This window comes from Saccoglossus kowalevskii, chromosome 2, assembly GCF_978046115.1.
Source record: "Saccoglossus kowalevskii chromosome 2, keSacKowa6.1, whole genome shotgun sequence".
Taxonomy (NCBI): Eukaryota; Metazoa; Hemichordata; class Enteropneusta; family Harrimaniidae; genus Saccoglossus; species Saccoglossus kowalevskii.
In genome coordinates, this window is record NC_140642.1 from 20,445,425 (window position 1) to 20,470,279 (window position 24,855).

At 31.3% G+C, this 24,855-nt stretch overlaps 2 protein-coding genes across 2 annotated transcripts in view; both read right to left on the reverse strand.

Annotated features, from left to right (window-relative positions):
* Positions 1-965: 965 nt before the first annotated feature.
* On the reverse strand, positions 966-20,992 carry LOC102807163 (uncharacterized). The gene is made up of 11 exons (XM_085505205.1): positions 20,850-20,992; positions 17,885-18,127; positions 15,950-16,204; positions 10,593-10,714; positions 10,214-10,279; positions 9,196-9,260; positions 4,952-5,112; positions 3,326-3,491; positions 2,542-2,597; positions 2,340-2,442; positions 966-1,368 (listed from the first exon to the last, which is right to left on the reverse strand). The coding sequence occupies exons 2-11, from the start codon at positions 18,084-18,086 to the stop codon at positions 1,164-1,166; spliced, it is 1,401 nt and encodes a 466-aa protein (XP_085361331.1). The 5' UTR covers positions 18,087-18,127; positions 20,850-20,992; the 3' UTR covers positions 966-1,163.
* The window catches only part of LOC146748264 (uncharacterized), a 13,966-nt gene continuing 10,044 nt past the window's right edge, over positions 20,934-24,855 (reverse strand). Inside the window, exons 3-4 of the mRNA XM_085492637.1 lie at positions 22,971-23,093; positions 20,934-21,110 (exon numbers count right to left, since the gene is read on the reverse strand). Of these exons, the coding sequence (XP_085348763.1) occupies positions 21,051-21,110; positions 22,971-23,093 (183 nt within the window). The 3' untranslated portion in view covers positions 20,934-21,050. The remainder of the gene's footprint in view (positions 21,111-22,970; positions 23,094-24,855) is intronic.

Here is a 24,855-nt window from a genome sequence, read left to right on the forward strand (position 1 = left end):
GGAATACTGTATTCACTATTTTAAAAGCACCTCTCTAATTCACATAAAGCAAACATTTTCTTTATTGCATGCAAAATCACTGAAGTATGTCTTATTTTTACCACAGACTTGCTTTTGTCTGAAATATATTACAGTTATGCATATTAAAGAGGTCACATGAACCCATTTATAAAATGTGGGCAATTAAAATTCATGGGTTTCAACCCTGAAGTAATCAGATCAATTTTATCAATGTACCAAGTTTCATTGAATTTTGATGAATGGTACTCAAGATCGCTGTGAAACAAATTAGGTAATTAGTATGCTCACAATTTAACCTGAAATTAAAAATATATATGGCTTATTTTAGAGCACCTATGTACCCAATCTGATTAGAATCTGATGTAGTGTACGGGCTTTAATTATTTTGGCTATAAACTTATTTTAATTTTATTTTTTTATTATATTTGTTATTAATGCCTTTTTATTTTATTATTTTATTTTGATTTTGTGATTTTTTTTAAATTCCGCCCTACCTACATCTGATCCGACGCCTATGTAACGAGATTTCAACGAGAACCACTATCGACGATTTTAGTCAACGAATCACAGACCTCCTTCTATAGCGCACATGATGACGTCACCGGACACAGTCGGGTGGCAAACACACTCAAATAAAATAAGTTTATAGCCAAAATAATTAAAGCCCGTACACTACATCAGATTTTAATCAGATTGCTATGTACCATGTTTCATTGAAATCTGTTGAGTGGTTGAAATATTGGTGGAAAAGATAAAACATTGCTAATTATTATGCAAATTAGGTCAATACGGTGCATGGATTTTAATCAAAAACATCTGGTTTGTGCATTATTGTAGAACATCTATGTACAAAGTATCATTGAAATCTGTTGAATAGTGAAAAGGCTTGAAAATGGCTAATTAATATGCAAATTAGTTCATTAATATGCATGAATAGACACACACACATTTGAGTATTTTATTTCACAATTTTAAAAAAAATTGTACATTTCACATATTTACAGACTAAAAATTGTTTTAAAGAGTTATATAAACATGAACGAGTTACAATAATTGAGAATGTGAAGTCATATATACATACTGGCAGTGTTGAAAAGAATGTGTTTACAATTCAACAATCTCATCCAAATTTACTGCATGATTTACATGTTAGTATTTTCAAATTCAGCATTGCCATACGAACTGTCTTGTCGCAAACAAAATCCATGATTTTCAGGGTCATTGTTATGGTTACCATCCTGCAACTCTATATTTGATACATTCACATCAACACCATTAAATTCCAGAGTTGCATTTGAATCAGAGTCAAAAAACTCATCAGGTAGTTTTTCAGTTCTGCTGATTTTTCTGAAATTACATCATTAATAAACATATTACAAAAAGTATATTGTTAATGTGAAGAAACAAGTAATTGCATATAGTCCTTGTGAGTTTAAAATATACATGAGCATGTCAGAGATATGGCCCCAGAATTGCATTCACTAAAACAAAATGGTCATCAGTCAGCCATTTTGACTCCAGGCTGAAAAAAACGATGACATGCATTAAAATCCCATAAAGTTGAATGTACATACCAAGTTTGAACACAATCTATCTATGCATGACTGAGATCCAGAAAAAAATTGCATAAATCCTAGATTCGGCCATCAGATCACTAAATGAACAAGTCATTGAAAATGACACAGTCCCCGTTAAATTTGTGAAAGTTCTCTTTGTGCTCGCCATATTAAAGCGGAGGGGTTGTCGCGAGCGTGTCCTTGAAACTTGAGTTCCAAGTGGCGTATACAACAGATTGTTTATTTACATCAAAACACGTGTTCCGTGTAGTAGTAATATGGCCAAAAATAAAAACAGCCGTTATTCGGCCATCTTTGATCTGATTATGAAACACACTGATATGTATGATGTATGTGCCAAATATGAATGAAAATGGTACATAAATTGTGGCAATATAGTAGTAAGGCCAAAAAGTCAGATGGCTGTCAATTGGCCATCCTTGACCAGATTTAGAAACAAATTGTCATGGACATGCATCCTAACATGTATAAAGTACATGTATGTGCCAAATTTGAATGAAAACTGACAGAGCACGTCCAAGATACTGCATACAAAAAATCAAACAAGATGCCTGCCAGTCAACCATCTTTGATCCAATTTCGAAATAAATCATCATGGACATGTATCCTAACATGTATAATCTATGTACCAAGTTTGAATGACAACTGACAAAGCATGTCCAAAATACAACATTTTCAAATAGCAATTATTTTTTGATAATGTACAAACATTTGTCTCATAATACCAAACAGTCTACTTACTTAGTACAACATTTTTTGGAATTCACCACACACAATATGAATCCACTAAAAATAAAAATTCCCAACCACACTATACTTGCAAGGATTGCCACCATCTGGGCATCTGAAAAACAACAAAATATTTAAGAGTTTGATGTTACCGGTACTTAGGAAAACAATTCAGGTCTAATTAACTCTTGATGAGGATAACAATAACACTTACCGGAGACAAGATCTTCAACCTGACATCTTATACCGTAATATGTATCACTTGGACAACTAAAAAAATAAACATTAAAATTATTATTATACACCATGGTGCAATACTAAAAATCTTAACACTCATGATAAATTTGATACATGGTTCAGAATAGCATACAAGCCATTTCATGAAGTTTGTATGAACTAATACCATTAATATACACTGTTGTTTTGCATAGAAAAGTTTTTTGAGTCAATCACCAAATTTTCAAACAATTGATGCCTATGGGAAGTAAATTCCCAGATACCATATATATAGACTGGAGATAAAAAACTACAGTCTTAATTGGTCAACATGTCCATGTCCATGTCCCAAAATACTTTTACAATGCTTGTGTGTGTTTGATATAGAGTACACAAGCCCCTGTCAACGATGGTCACTTTTGAAAATTTGAAAAGATCATTTTACCTTCTCATTTTGAGAATCTGTGTTATTGAAAACACACTAATTATGCTTGGAATATATTGCACCTTGTGTTTTCACTAATTTAAGGCATCGAACAGCACAATGAGGCATACTGGAGCTGGCACATGTATTTAATCCATCCATGCATTCAGACAAATTTGCTAAAATATAGCTATACCATACTCGTTCGACTCAGAGCCCAAGGTACTCAGCTTACAAAATAATGTTGTTGTGGTTTTTTTTTGGGGGGGGGGATTAGTTGAAAAATTGGCCAAAATACAATTACAAGACACTTTATATAATATACATGTGTATTAGATGCACATGCACAAATACTTACTTGCATTTAACCAGCTGAGTTTCTGAATGATAGTAACAAATTCCATCATTTAGGCAGTAGTCTTGATTGTTAGAGCATGTTGCAATGCATCTATCATCCAATAGTTTACAATTCATGCCTTCAAGACATGGTTTAACATAACACCATGTCACCATTGGTGTAGACCCTACAAATCACAAAACAGGGAATAAGTGAGACAGCCGTTGGTTTCAATGTATCCAGCAAGTCTGATATGTTGTACCATTTTCCACATTTGAACATTGTGTTATACTTACTATAATAACATCATTGTCATACATTATTAGAAAGTAGATTCTAGCTACTATTGTGTTCAACCTGCTTGACATTTATAGTAACAGAAAATCATTCCGCAATTCTAGGTTAGTAAAGTAAAAATAATAAAGTCAACAAATAACACTTCACTTCAGATCAAGAACATTTGAATTTTTTTCATGATCAATTGGTGCACTGGCCGTAGGCAATAACTATTGAGTCCAAGATTTTAATTTAATATAATATTGAAATAATAAATACATTTACGGGTAATTATTATAATTATTAGTCCATCCAAAAGGACAGTATAAGCAACAACAGGTCAGACACATCAGTAATTACTGGCAATGTAATTATCAAATATCGAATAAACAAGAACGTTTATTATTGCCAATATTTTTTATTTTATTTCATATTTTGTTTGCTATTTATAAGAAAACTCGCATTCCAAATATATTGTTATTAAACAGAAGACTTGTTTATATCATGTTCATGTATGAAGGAATGTATTTAGTCTGTACATGCATTTCTATGGGCTCTGTGCGCGCTGCTGTGGAACGCCTGTCGAGCCAGTGAAAATTCGAGAAAACAACACAAACTCAACTTTGAAGTAATCCTGAACAACCAAATTTATATATGTTACACACGTAGGGCTAATCGTGTTACAGGGGAGTCTCAACAACCATCCCAAAGTATCGTTTTCTGCGAGTTGTTGGCCTTTGTTTTCACCGCGAGGGTTGCCAATGATGTCGGCCCCCGAGGATTGTGATTTGTATTCTAATAAGTTTTGTACCATGCCTAAACTTGTGTTTCTATACAGAAAAGTGTGGTGTACTATGCTACCAAGGGCAAGTTACCCCCCCTTATCTCGAGTAACTTTTCGTGGAGTCAATAATTATATGCACTTATTATAAAAAGATTGTTGGTCATGTATGCTATAGGGCCAACACCTATTTGGCAGTTGAAGACATGTAATTACTAAAAAAGATGGGTTGAAAGCGTCTCACATTTGTATGTTTTAAACAAACATGCGACCATGTCTTTTATGCAATAAACACATTGACGCTGCAGATTGGCTTTCTCTTTAACACCAACACAATGGCACTATAAGTATTCTAAAATTACAAGCCTATACAAGGTGCAAAAACCAATCAATGTGCAATGTTACTAATAACTTTTTTTAGCCAAGAATTTATTTTTATAGTCTGTAGTATTGTACTATAGAGTCCTGCAGTCCACATTACACAATACATGGGTTTGGAACATAAAACAAGTCAAAATAATCAAATGACAGCAGCCTTGATTAAGGTCTACATGCTGCAAATATATAATGTATTTCTGTAATGTATTTACCGTCTTCCTCGTTTACATAGATATCACGATCATAAACTATTCCGTCAATGGCTTGAGTTCTTACAGTAGAATACAATATATTTAATGTGTCCAATCTCTCTCTTTCTTCAGGTGGTTCAGAATAAACAATTGTAACATTTGTAGCTATACTGTTACTAGGCCTGCAATCATAATGGTAATATTTCATAATTGTAATATTTGTAGCTATAGTTACTAGACCTACTATCATAATGGTAATATTTCATAATTGGTACATTTGTAGCTATAGTTACTAGACCTACAATCATAACTAGTAATATTTCATAATTGTAACATTTGTAGCTATAGTTACTAGGCCTACAATCATAATGGTAATATTTCATAATTGGTACATTTGTAGCTATAGTTACTAGACCTACAATCATAACTAGTAATATTTCATAATTGGTACATTTGTAGCTATAGTTACTAGGCCTACAATCATATTGGTAATATTTCATAATTGTAACATTTGTAGCTATAGTTACTAGACCTACTATCATAATGGTAATATTTCATAATTGGTACATTTGTAGCTATAGTTACTAGACCTACAATCATAACTAGTAATATTTCATAATTGTAACATTTGTAGCTATAGTTACTAGGCCTACAATCATAATGGTAATATTTCATAATTGGTACATTTGTAGCTATAGTTACTAGACCTACAATCATATTGGTAATATTTGTAGCTATAGTTACTAGACCTACAATCATAATGGTAATATTTCATAATTGGTACATTTGTAGCTATAGTTACTAGACCTACAATCATAACTAGTAATATTTCATAATTGGTACATTTGTAGCTATAGTTACTAGGCCTACAATCATATTGGTAATATTTCATAATTGTAACATTTGTAGCTATAGTTACTAGGCCTGCAATCATTTTGGTAATATTTCATAATTGTAACATTTGTAGCTATAGTTACTAGACTTACAATCATAATGAGTAATATTTCATAATTGTAACATTTGTAGCTATAGTTACTAGGCCTGCAATCATTTTGGTAATATTTCATCATTTTGGTAATATTACAATCATTTTGGTAATATTTCATAATTGTAGCATTTGTAGCTATAGTTACTAGGCCTACAATCATATTGGTAATATTTCATAATTGTGACATTTGTAGCTATAGTTACTAGACCTACAATCATATTGGTAATATTTCATAATTGGTACATTTGTAGCTATAGTTACTAGGCCTACAATCATAATGGTAATATTTCACAATTGTAACAGTTGAAGCTATAGTTTCTAGGCCTACAATCATAATGAGTAATATTTCATAATTGTAACATTTGTAGCTATAGTTACTAGGCCTACAATCATATTGGTAATATTTCATAATTGTGACATTTGTAGCTATAGTTACTAGGCCTGCAATCATATTGGTAATATTTCATAATTGTAACATTTGTAGCTATAGTTACTAGGCCTGCAATCATTTTGGTAATATTTCATAATTGTAACATTTGTAGCTATAGTTACTAGACCTACAATCATAATGAGTAATATTTCATAATTGTAACATTTGTAGCTATAGTTACTAGGCCTGCAATCATATTGGTAATATTTCATAATTGTAACATTTGTAGCTATAGTTACTAGGCCTGCAATCATTTTGGTAATATTTCATAATTGTAACATTTGTAGCTATAGTTACTAGACCTACAATCATAATGAGTAATATTTCATAATTGTAACATTTGTAGCTATAGTTACTAGACCTACAATCATAATGGTAATATTTCATAATTGCAACATTTGTAGCTATAGTTACTAGGCCTACAATCATATTGGTAATATTTCATAATTGTGACATTTGTAGCTATAGTTACTAGGCCTACAATCATATTGGTAATATTTCATAATTGTAGCATTTGTAGCTATAGTTACTAGGCCTACAATCATATTGGTAATATTTCATAATTGTAACAGTTGTAGCTATAGTTACTAGACCTACAATCATAACTAGTAATATTTCATAATTGTAACATTTGTAGCTATAGTTTCTAGGCCTACAATCATATTGGTAATATTTCATAATTGTAACATTTGTAGCTATAGTTACTAGGCCTACAATCATATTGGTAATATTTCATAATTGTAACAGTTGTAGCTATAGTTTCTAGGCCTACAATCATAATTAGTAATAGTTCATAATTGTGACATTTGTAGCTATAGTTACTAGGCCTGCAATCATAATGAGTAATATTTCATAATTGTAACATTTGTAGCTATAGTTACTAGACCTACAATCATATTGGTAATATTTCATAATTGTAACATTTGTAGCTATAGTTACTAGGCCTACAATCATATTGGTAATATTTCATAATTGTAACAGTTGTAGCTATAGTTTCTAGGCCTACAATCATAATTAGTAATAGTTCATAATTGTGACATTTGTAGCTATAGTTACTAGGCCTGCAATCATAATGAGTAATATTTCATAATTGTAACATTTGTAGCTATAGTTACTAGACCTACAATCATTTTGGTAATATTTCATAATTGTAACATTTGTAGCTATAGTTACTAGGCCTGCAATCATAATGAGTAATATTTCATAATTGTAACATTTGTAGCTATAGTTACTAGACCTACAATCATATTGGTAATATTTCATAATTGTAACATTTGTAGCTATAGTTACTAGGCCTACAATCATATTGGTAATATTTCACAATTGTGACATTTGTAGCTATAGTTACTAGGCCTACAATCATTTTGGTAATATTTCATAATTGTGACATTTGTAGCTATAGTTACTAGACCTACAATCATATTGGTAATATTTCATAATTGTAACATTTGTAGCTATAGTTACTAGGCCTACAATCATATTGGTAATATTTCATAATTGTAACAGTTGTAGCTATAGTTTCTAGGCCTACAATCATAATTAGTAATATTTCATAATTGTGACATTTGTAGCTATAGTTACTAGACCTACAATCATATTGGTAATATTTCATAATTGTAACAGTTGAAGCTATAGTTTCTAGGCCTACAATCATAATGAGTAATATTTCATAATTGTGACATTTGTAGCTATAGTTACTAGACCTACAATCATATTGGTAATATTTCATAATTGTAACATTTGTAGCTATATTTACTAGGCCTACAATCATTTTGGTAATATTTCATAATTGTAACATTTGTAGCTATAGTTACTAGACCTACAATCATAATGAGTAATATTTCATAATTGTGACATTTGTAGCTATAGTTTCTAGGCCTACAATCATATTGGTAATATCTCATAATTGTAACATTTGTAGCTATAGTTACTAGACATACAATCATTTTGGTAATATTTCATAATTGTGACATTTGTAGCTATAGTTACTAGACCTACAATCATTTTGATAATATTTCATAATTGTAACATTTGTAGCTATAGTTACTAGACCTACAATCATTTTGGTAATATTTCATAATTGTAACATTTGTGGCTATAGTTACTAGACCTACAATCATTTTGGTAATATTTCATAATTGTAACATTTGTAGCTATAGTTACTAGACCTACAATCATTTTGGTAATATTTCATAATTGTAACATTTGTAGCTATAGTTACTAGACCTACAATCATTTTGGTAATATTTCATAATTGTAACATTTGTAGCTATAGTTACTAGACCTACAATCATATTGGTAATATTTCTTAATTGTAACAGTTGTAGCTATAGTTACTAGACCTACAATCATAATGAGTAATATTTCATAATTGTGACATTTCTAGCTATAGTTACTAGACCTACAATCATAATGAGTAATATTTCATAATTGTGACATTTGTAGCTATAGTTACTAGACCTACAATCATAATGAGTAATATTTCATAATTGTAACAGTTGTAGCTATAGTTACTAAACCTACAATCATTTTGGTAATATTTCATAATTGGTACATTTGTAGCTATAGTTACTAGACCTACAATCATATTGGTAATATTTCATAATTGTAACAGTTGTAGTAATAGTTACTAAACCAACAATCATTTTGGTAATATTTCATAATTGTAACATTTGTAGCTATAGTTACTAGACCTACAATCATAATGAGTAATATTTCATAATTGTAACATTTGTAGCTATAGTTACTAGGCCTACAATCATAATGAGTAATATTTCATGTTTCGATCTGCAAGAGTGCTTAAGATATTACAGTTATGATAATAATGAGGTTACATGAAAGACTTACCCAAAATCTGTTACTGCACTTGTTTTATAATTCTCAATTTTAGATGCAGCAAATAAACTGTTTAACTAAAAGTGATAAAACATGTACTGAATATTAGGAACTTGCATGCACAAACTGACCCCTATATAAAGCCCACCCACAGCCGACGACCGTTTCACTAGACTAGGTCTATTATTTGTAAATTTGTTCAAAGTCTCGCGATTATAGATGCCATTTAGTCTAGTGAAAGCTACGAATAGAGGTTTAACAAAAGAGATACAAGTAGGAAAACACCGATAGCAAAGAATAACATGCCTACATCACATTGTTCACAATTAACCAATGACATCACAGGAGAGCAACTTGTCCACACATCTACATGTTTACACTGATGAAACCATTAACCAATGATATCACAGGAGAGCAACTTGTCCATACATCTACATGTTTACACTGTTGAAACTATTAACCAATGACATCACAGGAGAGCAACTTGTCCACACATCTACATGTTTACACTGATGAAACCATTAACCAATGACATCACAGGAGAGCAACTTGTCCACACATCTACATGTTTACACTGATGAAACCATTAACATCACAGGAGAGCAACTTGTCCATACATTTATACATCTACATGTTTACACTGATGAAACCATTAACCAATGACATCACAGGAGAGAAACTTGTCCACACATCTACATGTTTACACTGATGAAACCATTAACCAATGACATCACAGGAGAGCAACTTGTCCACACATCTACATGTTTACACTGATGAAACCATTAACATCACAGGAGAGCAACTTGTCCATACATTTATACATCTACATGTTTACACTGATGAAACCATTAACCAATGACATCACAGGAGAGCAACTTGTCCACACATCTACATGTTTACACTGATGAAACCATTAACCAATGACATCACAGGAGAGAAACTTGTCCACACATCTACATGTTTACACTGATGAAACCATTAACCAATGATATCACAGGAGAGCAACTTGTCCATACATCTACATGTTTACACTGATGAAACCATTAACCAATGACATCACAGGAGAGCAACTTGTCCACACATCTACATGTTTACACTGATGAAACCATTAACATCACAGGAGAGCAACTTGTGCACACATTTATACATCTACATGTTTACACTGATGAAACCATTAAAACTGAGAGATATTGTGTTAACATAAACATTTTCTTCAGCAATTATCACCTACTGTCCTAGTCTCTCCTGAAAAATTTATCCATTTGATTTTGTGTTCACATTTTTTATTTCACCAAACCTAGTTATATGTATTGCTACTAATTAAATTAAATGGAAGTTATAGATATGCATATCATGCAGTACATGAGCATATACACAGTAAAATTGTGTAATCTTTAAAATATACTTACTCCAGATTCAACTCTTAACATTAGTGCAATAAATCTGGTTGAATTTGGATCTTCCAGTTCTGGTGAATAGTCATCATTGAGTATAAGCATGTTGATTATCAGCTTTTCATCCATAGGTATATCTATAACATAGCATGGATATCTCAATAACATAGCATGGATATCTAAATATCATGGAATGGATATCTAAATATCATGGAATGGATATCTAAATATCATGGAATGGATATCTAAATATCATGGAATTGATATCTAAATAACATAGAATGGATATCTCAATAACATAATATGGATATCTAAATATCATGGAATGGATATCTAAATATCATGGAATGGATATCTAAATATCATGGAATGGATATCTAAATATCATGGAATGGATATCTAAATATCATGGAATGGATATCTAAATAACATAGAATGGATATCTCAATAACATAGAATAGATAACTCAATAACATAGAATGGATATCTAAATAACATAGTATAGATATCTCAATAACATAGTATAGATATCTCAATAACATAGAATGGATATCTAAATAACATAGAATGGATATCTCAATAACATAGAATGGATATCTCAATAACATAGAATGGATATCTCAATAACATAGAATGGATATCTCAATAACATAGTATAGATATCCCAATAACATAGTATATATATCTCAATAACATAGAATGGATATCTCAATAACATAGAATGAATATCTAAATAACATAGTATGGATATCTCAATAACATAGTATGGATATCTCAATAACATAGAATGGATATCTAAATAACATAGTATGGATATCTAAATAACATAGAATGGATATCTCAATAACATAGTATAGATATCTCAATAACATAGAATGGATATCTCAATAACATAGAATGGATATCTAAATAACATAGTATGGATATATCAATAACATAGTATGGATATCTCAATAACATAATATGGATATCTAAATATCATGGAATGGATATCTAAATAACATAGTATGGATATCTAAATATCATGGAATGGATATCTAAATAACATAGAATGGATATCTAAATAACATAGAATGGATATCTAAATAACATAGTATAGATATCTCAATAACATAGAATGGATATCTCAATAACATAGAATGGATATTTAAATAACATAGTATGGATATCTAAATAACATAGAATGGATATCTCAATAACATAGAATGGATATATAAATAACATAGAATGGATATCTCAATAACATAGTATAGATATCTCAATAACATAGAATGGATATCTCAATAACATAGAATGGATATCTAAATAACATAGTATGGATATCTAAATAACATAGAATGGATATCTCAATAACATAGTATGGATATCTCAATAACATAGTATGGATATCTCAATAACATAGAATGGATATCTAAATAACATAGTATGGATATCTAAATAACATAGAATAGATATCTCAATAACATAGTATGGATATCTCAATAACATAGAATGGATATCTCAATAACATAGTATGGATATCTCAATAACATAGAATGGATATCTAAATAACATAGTATAGATATCTCAATAACATAGAATGGATATCTAAATAACATAGTATAGATATCTCAATAACATAGAATGGATATCTCAATAACATAGAATGGATATCTAAATAACATAGTATGGATATCTAAATAACATAGAATGGATATCTCAATAACATAGAATGGATATCTCAATAACATAGAATGGATATCTCAATAACATAGAATGGATATCTAAATAACAGTATAGATATCTCAATAACATAGAATAGATATCTCAATAACATAGAATGGATATCTAAATAACATAGAATGGATATCTAAATAACATAGAATGGATATCTCAATAACATAGAATGGATATCTCAATAACATAGAATGGATATCTCAATAACATAGAATGGATATCTAAATATCATGGAATGGATATCTAAATAACATAGAATGGATATCTCAATAACATAGTATAGATATCTCAATAACATAGAATGGATATCTAAATAACATAGAATGGATATCTAAATAATATAGAATAGATATCTAAATAACATAGAATGGATATCTCAATAACATAGAATGGATATCTAAATAACATAGTATAGATATCTCAATAACATAGAATGGATATCTAAATAACATAGTATAGATATCTCAATAACATAGAATGGATATCTCAATAACATAGTATGGATATCTAAATAACATAGAATGGATATCTCAATAACATAGAATGGATATCTAAATAACATAGAATGGATATCTCAATAACATAGAATGGATATCTCAATAACATAGTATAGATATCTCAATAACATAGAATGGATATCTCAACATAGAATGGGTATCTAAATAACATAGTATGGATATCTAAATAACATAGAATGGATATCTCAATAACATAGTATGGATATCTCAATAACATAGTATGGATATCTAAATATCATGGAATGGATATCTCAATAACATAGTATGGATATCTAAATAACATAGAACGGATATCTAAATAACATAGAATGGATATCTAAATAACATAGTATGGATATCTCAATAACATAGTATGGATATCTCAATAACATAGTATAGATATCTCAATAACATAGTATAGATAACTCAATAACATAGAATGGATATCTCAATAACATAGTATAGATATCTCAATAACATAGAATGGATATCTCAATAACATAGAATGGATATCTAAATAACATAGTATGGATATCTAAATAACATAGAATGGATATCTCAATAACATAGTATGGATATCTCAATAACATAGTATGGATATCTCAATAACATAGAATGGATATCTAAATAACATAGTATGGATATCTAAATAACATAGAATAGATATCTCAATAACATAGTATGGATATCTCAATAACATAGAATGGATATCTCAATAACATAGTATGGATATCTCAATAACATAGAATGGATATCTAAATAACATAGTATAGATATCTCAATAACATAGAATGGATATCTAAATAACATAGTATAGATATCTCAATAACATAGAATGGATATCTCAATAACATAGAATGGATATCTAAATAACATAGTATGGATATCTAAATAACATAGAATGGATATCTCAATAACATAGAATGGATATCTCAATAACATAGAATGGATATCTCAATAACATAGAATGGATATCTAAATAACAGTATAGATATCTCAATAACATAGAATAGATATCTCAATAACATAGAATGGATATCTAAATAACATAGAATGGATATCTAAATAACATAGAATGGATATCTCAATAACATAGAATGGATATCTCAATAACATAGAATGGATATCTCAATAACATAGAATGGATATCTAAATATCATGGAATGGATATCTAAATAACATAGAATGGATATCTCAATAACATAGTATAGATATCTCAATAACATAGAATGGATATCTAAATAACATAGAATGGATATCTAAATAATATAGAATAGATATCTAAATAACATAGAACGGATATCTCAATAACATAGAATGGATATCTAAATAACATAGTATAGATATCTCAATAACATAGAATGGATATCTAAATAACATAGTATAGATATCTCAATAACATAGAATGGATATCTCAATAACATAGTATGGATATCTAAATAACATAGAATGGATATCTCAATAACATAGAATGGATATCTAAATAACATAGAATGGATATCTCAATAACATAGAATGGATATCTCAATAACATAGTATAGATATCTCAATAACATAGAATGGATATCTCAACATAGAATGGGTATCTAAATAACATAGTATGGATATCTAAATAACATAGAATGGATATCTCAATAACATAGTATGGATATCTCAATAACATAGTATGGATATCTAAATATCATGGAATGGATATCTCAATAACATAGTATGGATATCTAAATAACATAGAACGGATATCTAAATAACATAGAATGGATATCTAAATAACATAGTATGGATATCTCAATAACATAGTATGGATATCTCAATAACATAGTATAGATATCTCAATAACATAGTATAGATAACTCAATAACATAGAATGGATATCTAAATAACAGTATAGATATCTCAATAACATAGTATAGATATCTCAATAACATAGAATGGATATCTCAATAACATAGAATGGATATCTAAATAACATAGTATGGATATCTCAATAACATAGTATGGATATCTCAATAACATAGTATGGATATCTAAATGTCATGGAATGGATATCTCAATAACATAGAATGGATATCTCAATAACATAGTATAGATAACTCAATAACATAGAATGGATATCTAAATAACAGTATAGATATCTCAATAACATAGAATAGATATCTCAATAACATAGAATGGATATCTAAATAACATAGAATGGATATCTAAATAACATAGAATGGATATCTCAATAACATAGAATGGATATCTCAATAACATAGAATGGATATCTCAATAACATAGAATGGATATCTAAATATCATGGAATGGATATCTCAATAACATAGAATGGATATCTCAATAACATAGTATAGATAACTCAATAACATAGAATGGATATCTAAATAACAGTATAGATATCTCAATAACATAGAATGGATATCTAAATAACATAGAATGGATATCTAAATAACATAGAATGGATATCTCAATAACATAGAATGGATATCTCAATAACATAGAATGGATATCTCAATAACATAGAATGGATATCTAAATATCATGGAATGGATATCTAAATAACATAGAATGGATATCTCAATAACATAGTATAGATATCTCAATAACATAGAATGGATATCTAAATAACATAGAATGGATATCTAAATAATATAGAATAGATATCTAAATAACATAGAATGGATATCTCAATAACATAGAATGGATATCTCAATAACATAGTATAGATATCTCAATAACATAGTATGGATATCTAAATATCATGGAATGGATATCTAAATAACATAGAATGGATATCTCAATAACATAGTATAGATATCTCAATAACATAGAATGGATATCTAAATAACATAGAATGGATATCTAAATAATATAGAATAGATATCTAAATAACATAGAATGGATATCTCAATAACATAGTATAGATATCTCAATAACATAGAATGGATATCCCAATAACATAGTATAGATATCTCAATAACATAGAATGGATATCCCAATAACATAGCATGGATATCTCAATAAACAAAAATCACATACATTTTTGTAAAGAACTGTTTGCTAAAAAGTGTCATACTGTTTTTTACGCACAAATTATCAAAAAACATTGAAAACCATAAAGAAACTATAGTAATCTACATATGGGAGCTGGTTGATAATGCTTACCTTCTAGCTGATAAATGGTGACTGTAAATTCACAAAGTTGTGTATTTAGACTTGGATCCACAGCAGTGTAAGTAACATCAGTATTACCCACAGGTAGCAATACTGGTACCTGTTTATGCGATTCCACTACAGATATATTATTACCAGAGTTATCTGTTGCAGTAGGCACTATCCACTCAGCATATCTACCATTCTCCACAACAGTGCCATAGAACAAGTCTGATGGGCAATTACTAAAAACTGGTTTCTCATAATCTGCCAAGTAAAAAGTGTTATAAATATATTAATTTTTGTTGTCTGAATGAAAATTACTAATCAAAGAAAGCTTAGAAAGAATCCAGTGTATTGAAAACATATTACAAATTGATAAGCTTTCCAAACAAGAAGCTTGGCAACTAATATTTGTCTGTTATTTGAGATGTACAATATGTGATCCACATTATTAAAGTTTATAATACTTTCCAGTCTTATTTCATATTCCAGAGTGCCTCTACCACAAGTTCAATTTAAATCTGATTTTTTTGAGATATCCGAAATCAGCTAATAATAATTAGATAATCAATACGCATGTTTTTCATTATTGAACTAATCACGTCTGTGGATCACCTCAGAGCATCTATGAACCAAATTCCAATAAATGTGATGCACATGATTATGTTCCCAGGCACTCATATACCAAGTCCTTTTTTTGAAATGCAATAATTGGTTTTCGAAAAAATGGTTAATTATTATGCAAATTAAGCATGTATTTCAAACCCAAACTATTTAGGTTTGTGTATTGTTTCATACTTCATTATAATGTCATGAATAATTTTTATAAAATATCAATGGAAAGCCAAAAAGTAATTATTATGGATGTATATAAACCCAAAACTAATTGAAATAAGTATTTTAGATATTAATGAAAAAGCTGAAGACTGACTAATTATTATGCAAATCAGGTAATTATTAAGCACAGATTTTATTGTAAAATTAATAAGGTCTGCACAATATCATAGACCATAAATGTATCATGTTTTATTGAAATGTGATTAGAACTTGATTTAAACCAAAACTAAACAGGTCTGTGCATTGTCCTAAAGCATCTATGTACCAAGTTTCATTAAAACCGGTCACTGGTAGCATAGTGGTTGTCGCTTCAGGCTCATGATCGGTAGACCCAAGTTCAAATCCTACCTTAGGCTGAATATCAATGGGTCAACTCCTACCCTGGGTGAGTGTGCCACAGACTCAATAGGAAGGCCAATTCCACTGGTGAGATTCATTCACTAACAAATGCCACTTTGGGGGAACCTTGGTTAAGGTCTGCAGATGCTTGTGTTTGACCAAGCCTGGTTGACGCCAGGATAGCGCCACACAACCCTGTCATGTAGTCCCAAACATGAATAGGATTTCTGTGGCAAAAATGCACCATGTGTCAGCACTAGCACTTGCAATTTGCACATACAAAAAAGAAAAAATCAGGAGAGACAACAGTGACACTCAACTGTCGCCTGGCAAAAAAATAATTTAAAAAAAAAATGTAATGATTAGTACTTAAAATTTCAGCAACAGGAAAAGCCAAAAATTTACTAATCATGCTTAGTTGCTACAATTTATTGTAGTCATATTCTTCATAGTCATGTATACTGGTCATATCCCCTTGTTTGGTCCGGAATACCATCTTCTGCATCTTATCGTCCAGTAATATTGTCGAACCAAATGTGGAGAGCATATATCAAAGACTCTCTCAGTATATTCTCAGGATATTTAATTATTTCCCCGCTCACAGTATCCTTTAAGTAATTGATTTCTCTGTGCCATAATTCCACACAAATTGTGATTAATAGCTTTGCTAACACAAGGGAAAACTGCTGAATTCACAGCACACAATATAATATATAATGCAAGAATCGGTTTATTAATAGTGATACAAGATAATAAAGTAAAGCACACCTTTAATCCTGACCTCAAATTTACAAATTGATACTTGAGTTTGATATATGGCTGTGTATGTAACTTCTGTGATACCAATTGGAAACTGGTCACCAGAACTGTATAATGACCTTATTGGTATTCTATCCAAACCAAAGTAAGCGATAGGAGGCGTCCAAGTAACTCTTGCATAAGACTTGCCCAGTTCTGTGAACTCTAGCATATTATTTGGGCATCCACTAATTACAGGTGCATTGGGAATGACTGAAATAGATATGAAGAATATATGTGAATACATGCAATTTAAATGGTTCAAAATTACATATTAATGGCAGTGGATCCATTCTTGTCAAATACAATAAATACATTCAAGTTATCCTGGAAATGTTCTCATGTTTTAACATGATGTGGCTCTGAAATTGCACTCATTAAAACACAATGGCCATCAGTCGGACATTTTGAATCTGATCTGAAAAAGGTCCCATACATTATGCACATTATGCTTATACCAAGTTTGAACAATATTCATACTTGACTGAAATTAAGTTTCGAGATGGCAGAATTGCTTGATTTTAATGAAATTTTAGCACAAAAATGACCAACATATGACCATATTGAATCCTTATCATGAGACAAATATATGTGCATTTGTATCCTGAGATGTATGAACATTCATATGTGTAAAATTTAATATAATCAGTCCAGGCATGTCCAAGATACATGTGGTGCACAGACACATAGAGGTCAATCCATAAAGTCCTTGTTTTCTGACTTTGTCTCGTTACAGTTTCATTTATAATTCTGATGCTGCTGCTAACAAATGAACAAATTTGAAGCTACCAGATGTTTTGGTAGCAGTGCAATCTGATGTAGGTATAGAAGCTCACGTCACTGTTAATACCCCGGTACATGGCCACAGGTGTTAATCCGACCAACTACCTTTATGCAAATCGTGTTCATCATTACACACATGTTCTGATTTTCTGTAGAATTTAACAACAACAATTTGTATATTTTATATATAACAGTTTTTGGCTTCTTTTTGATTGAATTTGAATAGAATCAAATAAAATGGTTCAGATATAAATGGCAACATTATGAGATATAGTTCATTTGTAAATTTTTAAGTGTTCAGTATAAGTTTAGTTCACTTGAAGGTAGTCAGTATGAGTTAGTTGAGTTGCAAGTGGCCTGTACAAGTTAGTTCTACTGTAAGTGTTTATATCATCACTTCCAATCACTACCACTATTTGTTAGTAATTAATTTGTTAATAATGGGTTATATAATTTGCGCCTGCTAAACCTTTGACCAGAGAATTTGACCTGGGGGTATGTACAAAATGTAGTGTGAGTTTGCGGCTCACTGCATGCCAGGATAAGACAGGTTGTGAATAAGCCACATATGTACTAGTCTTTATCTGAACAGCGTTTGCTTTCACTGCACAACCCTAATCCATAGTTCGGACTAAAAGAAATGGGATAGATAGAAATCAACTCAAGAATTTATCATTACTTCATTGCAATGGTCAGTGCTTTTGATTGATAATGCATACACAATGCAGCGAGTTTTGGAGGGCGACACATGGGGTGTTAATACATGTGTTACATCTGGGACTGATAATTCTGAGAAACCACCATCAAATCATCGGTCAAGTTAAATGAGGAAAAAAACAGATATGTTATTTGCCTACCACCAGACACAGACCACATCAATTCTCGGTACAACACAAATCTGGAGTGCAGACATATTAAGAGAGAGTACAAAACAGTAGACATGCAACTCAGTCTCGAACTTGGAACAAGTTGAGACGACAAAGAGTGGCTGATCCTGAGGAGAATCGCCATGATGCTGTTCAATCTCTGGTCAAAGCCACACCATTCAAATTGACAAATTTTGTGAATGGCATGTCATGCAGTCTAGTTTAGGCATGGGGCACGATGTTGCTTTGTTTTCCACCATTTTTGATGATTATAATTACAGTAGTCTCTATCAAACAGAACAATGACATTGACAGTGCTATTCTTGTCATGGTGTTGACTCCTTTTCTGCGGCCACTATTCATACCTGGGAGGCTACCCTTCAAGTTGCTATAATTGATGATGAGTCATACGAGTGTGTCAACGAGCTCAGAGCTGTTCTATCTTCATGCTTACAGCCTATCCTGGAACTCAGGTCGGGCCAAGGCATTTCAGAGGGACTAGCCAATGTCATGGCACAATTCCTCAGCGACAGTACAATTCAGTAATATACCAGAGCACTAGGGTTACTTCCGTTCTTGGTGTCTGCAACACCAAGTACATTCTGTCTATTCCCCAATTAGTAGATTTCTTTTACAATGCAGCTAATGAGGATAAAGCAATATCAGAACTGCTATTAGCACAACTCCATGCATTAGGATTTGGGTAAGAATACTAAAATCACTATTCAAAGGATTTCTTGCTTCAGATTTTTGGTCTTTATCATTACTTTTGGTGTCTCATAAGCATCTCCCGATGAGCCGCACTGTCACTTGTCAACTGCTTCAGGGAAAAGGCGAGTTGCAGGCTCTCTCATTTGCTGAAGATTTAGCAGTCTCACACAGCTCACACCTTTCTAGAGTTAAGAATCAGAGGTCAGACGTATCAGCTTCTTCCATCATTATCCCACTTTTGATTCTGGCTGTCGGGTCAAAAATAGTGGGGGGACACAACCCTGTGCCTTGTAAGCATAATCTGCCATTATCATGTACGCAAGTAGAAGTTCAGGTACAGTCAGTCTGTTCATTTGCTAAGCAGAAGGTAAGCACAACCTAACAAGTCATACAACCCTAGTGAGGTTGGTCTTGCAGCCGATTAGTTATGCCTACTCAAGTATGGACCCCCCCCCCTCCGATGCATTTAAAAGTATTTACTAGTACAAATTATTTCTGTTGTAGTTGATTCACTTTGAGTTGTTTTAATACAAAACCACATCTTCCGGATGAGGATGATATATATGTACCCTTACCTGTTATGCGATCATATTAATTACAAATATAGCTGTCAGTGAGATTGGTTCCAGAATCGCTAGTGGAGGATGAATAATAAATACACTGAGCCGAGTTTGTGAAGTAGTTGACAGAACGACAAAAAAAGTCAATTTCATCAATGCAAGCTTTCAAACAACTATCTTCAGTCACACTGACAAGTTCAACTGCATCATATTCTGTCAGAGAACCAGGAACGAAAAGAGCAAGTTCTGGTGGCTCAAATAATTCATATGGATCACCTGAAAAATAAGAAAATTGGGATTATATATACTCAATACAGGATGCAAGGCATTAAATAACACAACACAGAATAATGAATGCTAATTCAGTCAAGTATCATATAATCACTGGATATCTGCTAATGCTCAAATTTTCATTAGATCACTAATGCCAAAAGGTGACCGATTTTCACTAAATCACCAAACACCAAGTGGTGACTAATTATCATTGAATCATCAAGCACCCAGTGACGACCAAATGTAATTGTTTCACTGAACACACGGCAATGATTCATTACAACTGACTTTGAATCACTGGAGACCTAGTGGTGTCCAGTTGTCATTGAGTCACTGAATACCAAGTGGGGAAGAATTGTCATTGAATCACTGTACACCCAGCGGTGACCAATTTTCATTGAATCACTAATTACCTGGTGGTGACCAATTATCATTAAATTACTGAATACCTAGTACTGACCAATTGACGTTGAATCACTGAATACCTAGGGATGATCAATTGTTATTTAATTACTGAATACCAAGTAGTGATCAATTGTTGTTGAATCACTGAATACCTAGTGGTGACCAATTGACATTGAATCACTGAATACCTAGTGGTGACCATTTGTCGTTGAATCATTGAATACCTAGTGGTGACCCATTGACATTGAATCACTGAATACCTAGTGGTGCCCAATTGACATTGAATCACTGAATACCTAGTACTGACCAATTTACATTGAATCACTGAATACCTAGTGGTAACCAATTGTCATTGAATCACTGAATACCCAATAGTGACCAATTGTCACTGAATCACTAATTACCTGGTGGTGACCAATTATCATTAAATTACTGAATACCTAGTACTGACCAATTGACGTTGAATCACTGAATACCTAGGGATGATCAATTGTTATTTAATTACTGAATACCAAGTAGTGATCAATCATCGTTGAATCACTGAATACCTAGTGGTGACCAATTTACATTGAATCATTGAATATCTAGTGGTGACCAATTGACATTGAATCACTGAATACCTAGTGGTGACCAATTTACATTGAATCACTGAATACCTAGTGGTGACCAATAGTCATTGAATCACTGAATACCCAGTAGTGACCAATTGTCACTGAATCACTAATTACCTGGTGGTGACCAATTATCATTAAATTACTGAATACCTAGTACTGACCAATTGACATTGAATCACTGAATACCTAGGGATTACCAATTGTTATTGAATCACTGAATATCCAGTAGTGGCCAATTGTTATTGAATTCCTAATACCCAGTGGTGACCAATTGTCATTGAATCACTAATTACCTGGTGGTGACCAATTATCATTAAATTACTGAATACCTAGTAGTGACCAGTTGACATTAAATCACTGAATACCTAGGGATGACCAATTGTTATTGAATTACTGAATACCTAGTGGTGACCAATTGTCATTGAATCACTGTACACCCAGTGGTGACCAATTGCCACTGAATCACTAATTACCTGGTGGTGATCAATTATCATTAAATTACTGAATACCTAGTACTGACCAATTGACATTGAATCACTGAATACCTAGGGATGACCAATTGTTATTGAATCACTGAATATCCAGTAGTGACCAATTGACATTGAATCACTAATTACCTGGTGGTGACCAATTATCATTAAATTACTGAATACCTAGTAGTGACCAGTTGACATTAAATCACTGAATACCCAGGGATGACCAATTGTCATTGAATCACTGAATACCAAGTGATGACCAATTGACATTGAATCACTGAATACCTGGTGCTGACCAATTGACATTGAATCACTGAACACTTTCCAAAACATATATATAGACACAAACATTACTAATATATACTCACATGTTTCACAAAACGATCCAGTGTAACAACCAATGCATACACACATATATGCATGCAGTTCACAAGAAAATGAAATACAGGTACCACCATTCTGACAAGGATTGTCACTGCAGGGATTTTTAACTGTGGAAAAAAAACCATAATAATTATCAAATCTGTTTGAATCCTGAACAAAAACGAGCTGCAGATGTAATCCATGATGCACTGCACATGTATTTAGCTTCATGTTCATGTCCTACCATTGAAACAGTCAAAAACATGTTGCTAGTTTTTTTGAGCGGAGCGGATCGTGGGATGGGATGAAAAAGCATTAGCTGTCAGTGGTAACAAGTCATTATTAATGTTAGGAGAATTGATATTCATTCCTAAGATAAAATAATATGGCCAATGATGATGATTACAAGACTGTCATCTTTTATATGCTCACAAATTGGATTTTTATTTATTTATAAAGCATGTGCTAAATATCAATTATACATACCAATCAAAGAAGCTTAGAAAGAACTCTCATGTGCTGAGAGTATTGGAGACACAAAAATAATTCAAAATTACTTGTACTTGAGATATTGATGGAAAAGCTGTTTTAATTAGTTTTAATTATGCAAATCAGAAAATTAATATGAACAAATTTGAGTGTAAAACTAATGAAGTCTGTGCAATGTAACAGACCATCTATGTACAAAGTTTGTTTGAAATGTGATTAGAACCAAAAAATAATGAATTATTATGCTAATTAGGAAATTAATATGAACAGATTTTAACCCCAAACTAATCAGGTTTGTACATTGTCCTAGAGCATCTTTGTACTAAGTTTCATTGAAATGGAATAATTAGTACTTTAGATATCAATAGCTTAAAATTGGTTAATTATGAAAATTAGGTAATTAATATGTACAGATTTTAACCCACAATTAATCAGGTCTGTCCATTGTCCTACAATATCCATGTACAAAGTTTCATTGAAATGTGATGATTAGTACTCGAGATATCTGTGAAAAAGCTGAAAATTAAATAATTATGCAAATTAATTAATATGCACAATTATTTACCCTAAAACTAATCAGGTCTCTGCATAGTCCTAGAGGATCTATGTGCCAAGTTTCATTGAAATGTAATTATTACTTGAGATATCCATAGAAAAGCTAAAAAATTATGCAAATTAGGTGGTTAATATGCACAAATATTTTCCCTAACAAGTAATCTCTGAATAGTCCTTGAGTATCTATGTACCGAGTTTCATTGAAATGTAATACTATTGAAATATCAAAAGCTGAAAATTGATTAATTATGCAAATTAGGTAATTAATATGTATTGATATTACCCTAAAAACTATCAGGTCTGAACAGTGTCCTATGACATCTATGTACCTAGTTTCATTGAAATTTGATGATTAGTACTTGAGATATCAGTGGAAAATTGACTAATCATTATGTAGATTAGATAATTAATATGCACGAATTTTTAACAAAAACTAATAAAAACCTAGCATTATTTCAGAGCATCTATGTACAAACTTTCATCAAAATTCAATGAGTGGTTATTTAAATATCAGTGGAACAGTCATGGAACAGCTAAAAATTGGCTAATTATCATGAAAATTAGGTAATTAATATGCACAGATTTTTACCAAAAACTAATCCAATCTGCGCATAAGTTCAGAGCTTATATGTACCAAGTTTCATCAAGTTCTTTAGATATCAGTGGAACAGTCATGAAACAGCTAAAATGAGATAATTATCATGCAAATTAGGTAATTAATATGCATGGATTTCTACCAAAACGTAATCAAATCTGCACATTGGACCATAGCATCTACAATTTGTTTGTGTATGCACCAAGTTTCATAAAAAGACGATGTATGGTTCTTGAGATAGCAGTGGAATA

Bases quoted from the DNA above. Each gene is read 5' to 3' on its own strand.
- LOC102807163 (XM_085505205.1), bottom strand. From the start codon at position 18,086: ATGCTAGAGTTCACAGAACTGGGCAAGTCTTATGCAAGAGTTACTTGG. The intron at 9,261-10,213 runs GTAAACATGTAG...TATCACTTTTAG, and splicing joins TGGTTAATGGTTTCATCAGT to TTAAACAGTTTATTTGCTGC. The intron at 2,443-2,541 runs GTAAGTGTTATT...GTTGTTTTTCAG, and splicing joins GGTTGAAGATCTTGTCTCCG to ATGCCCAGATGGTGGCAATC.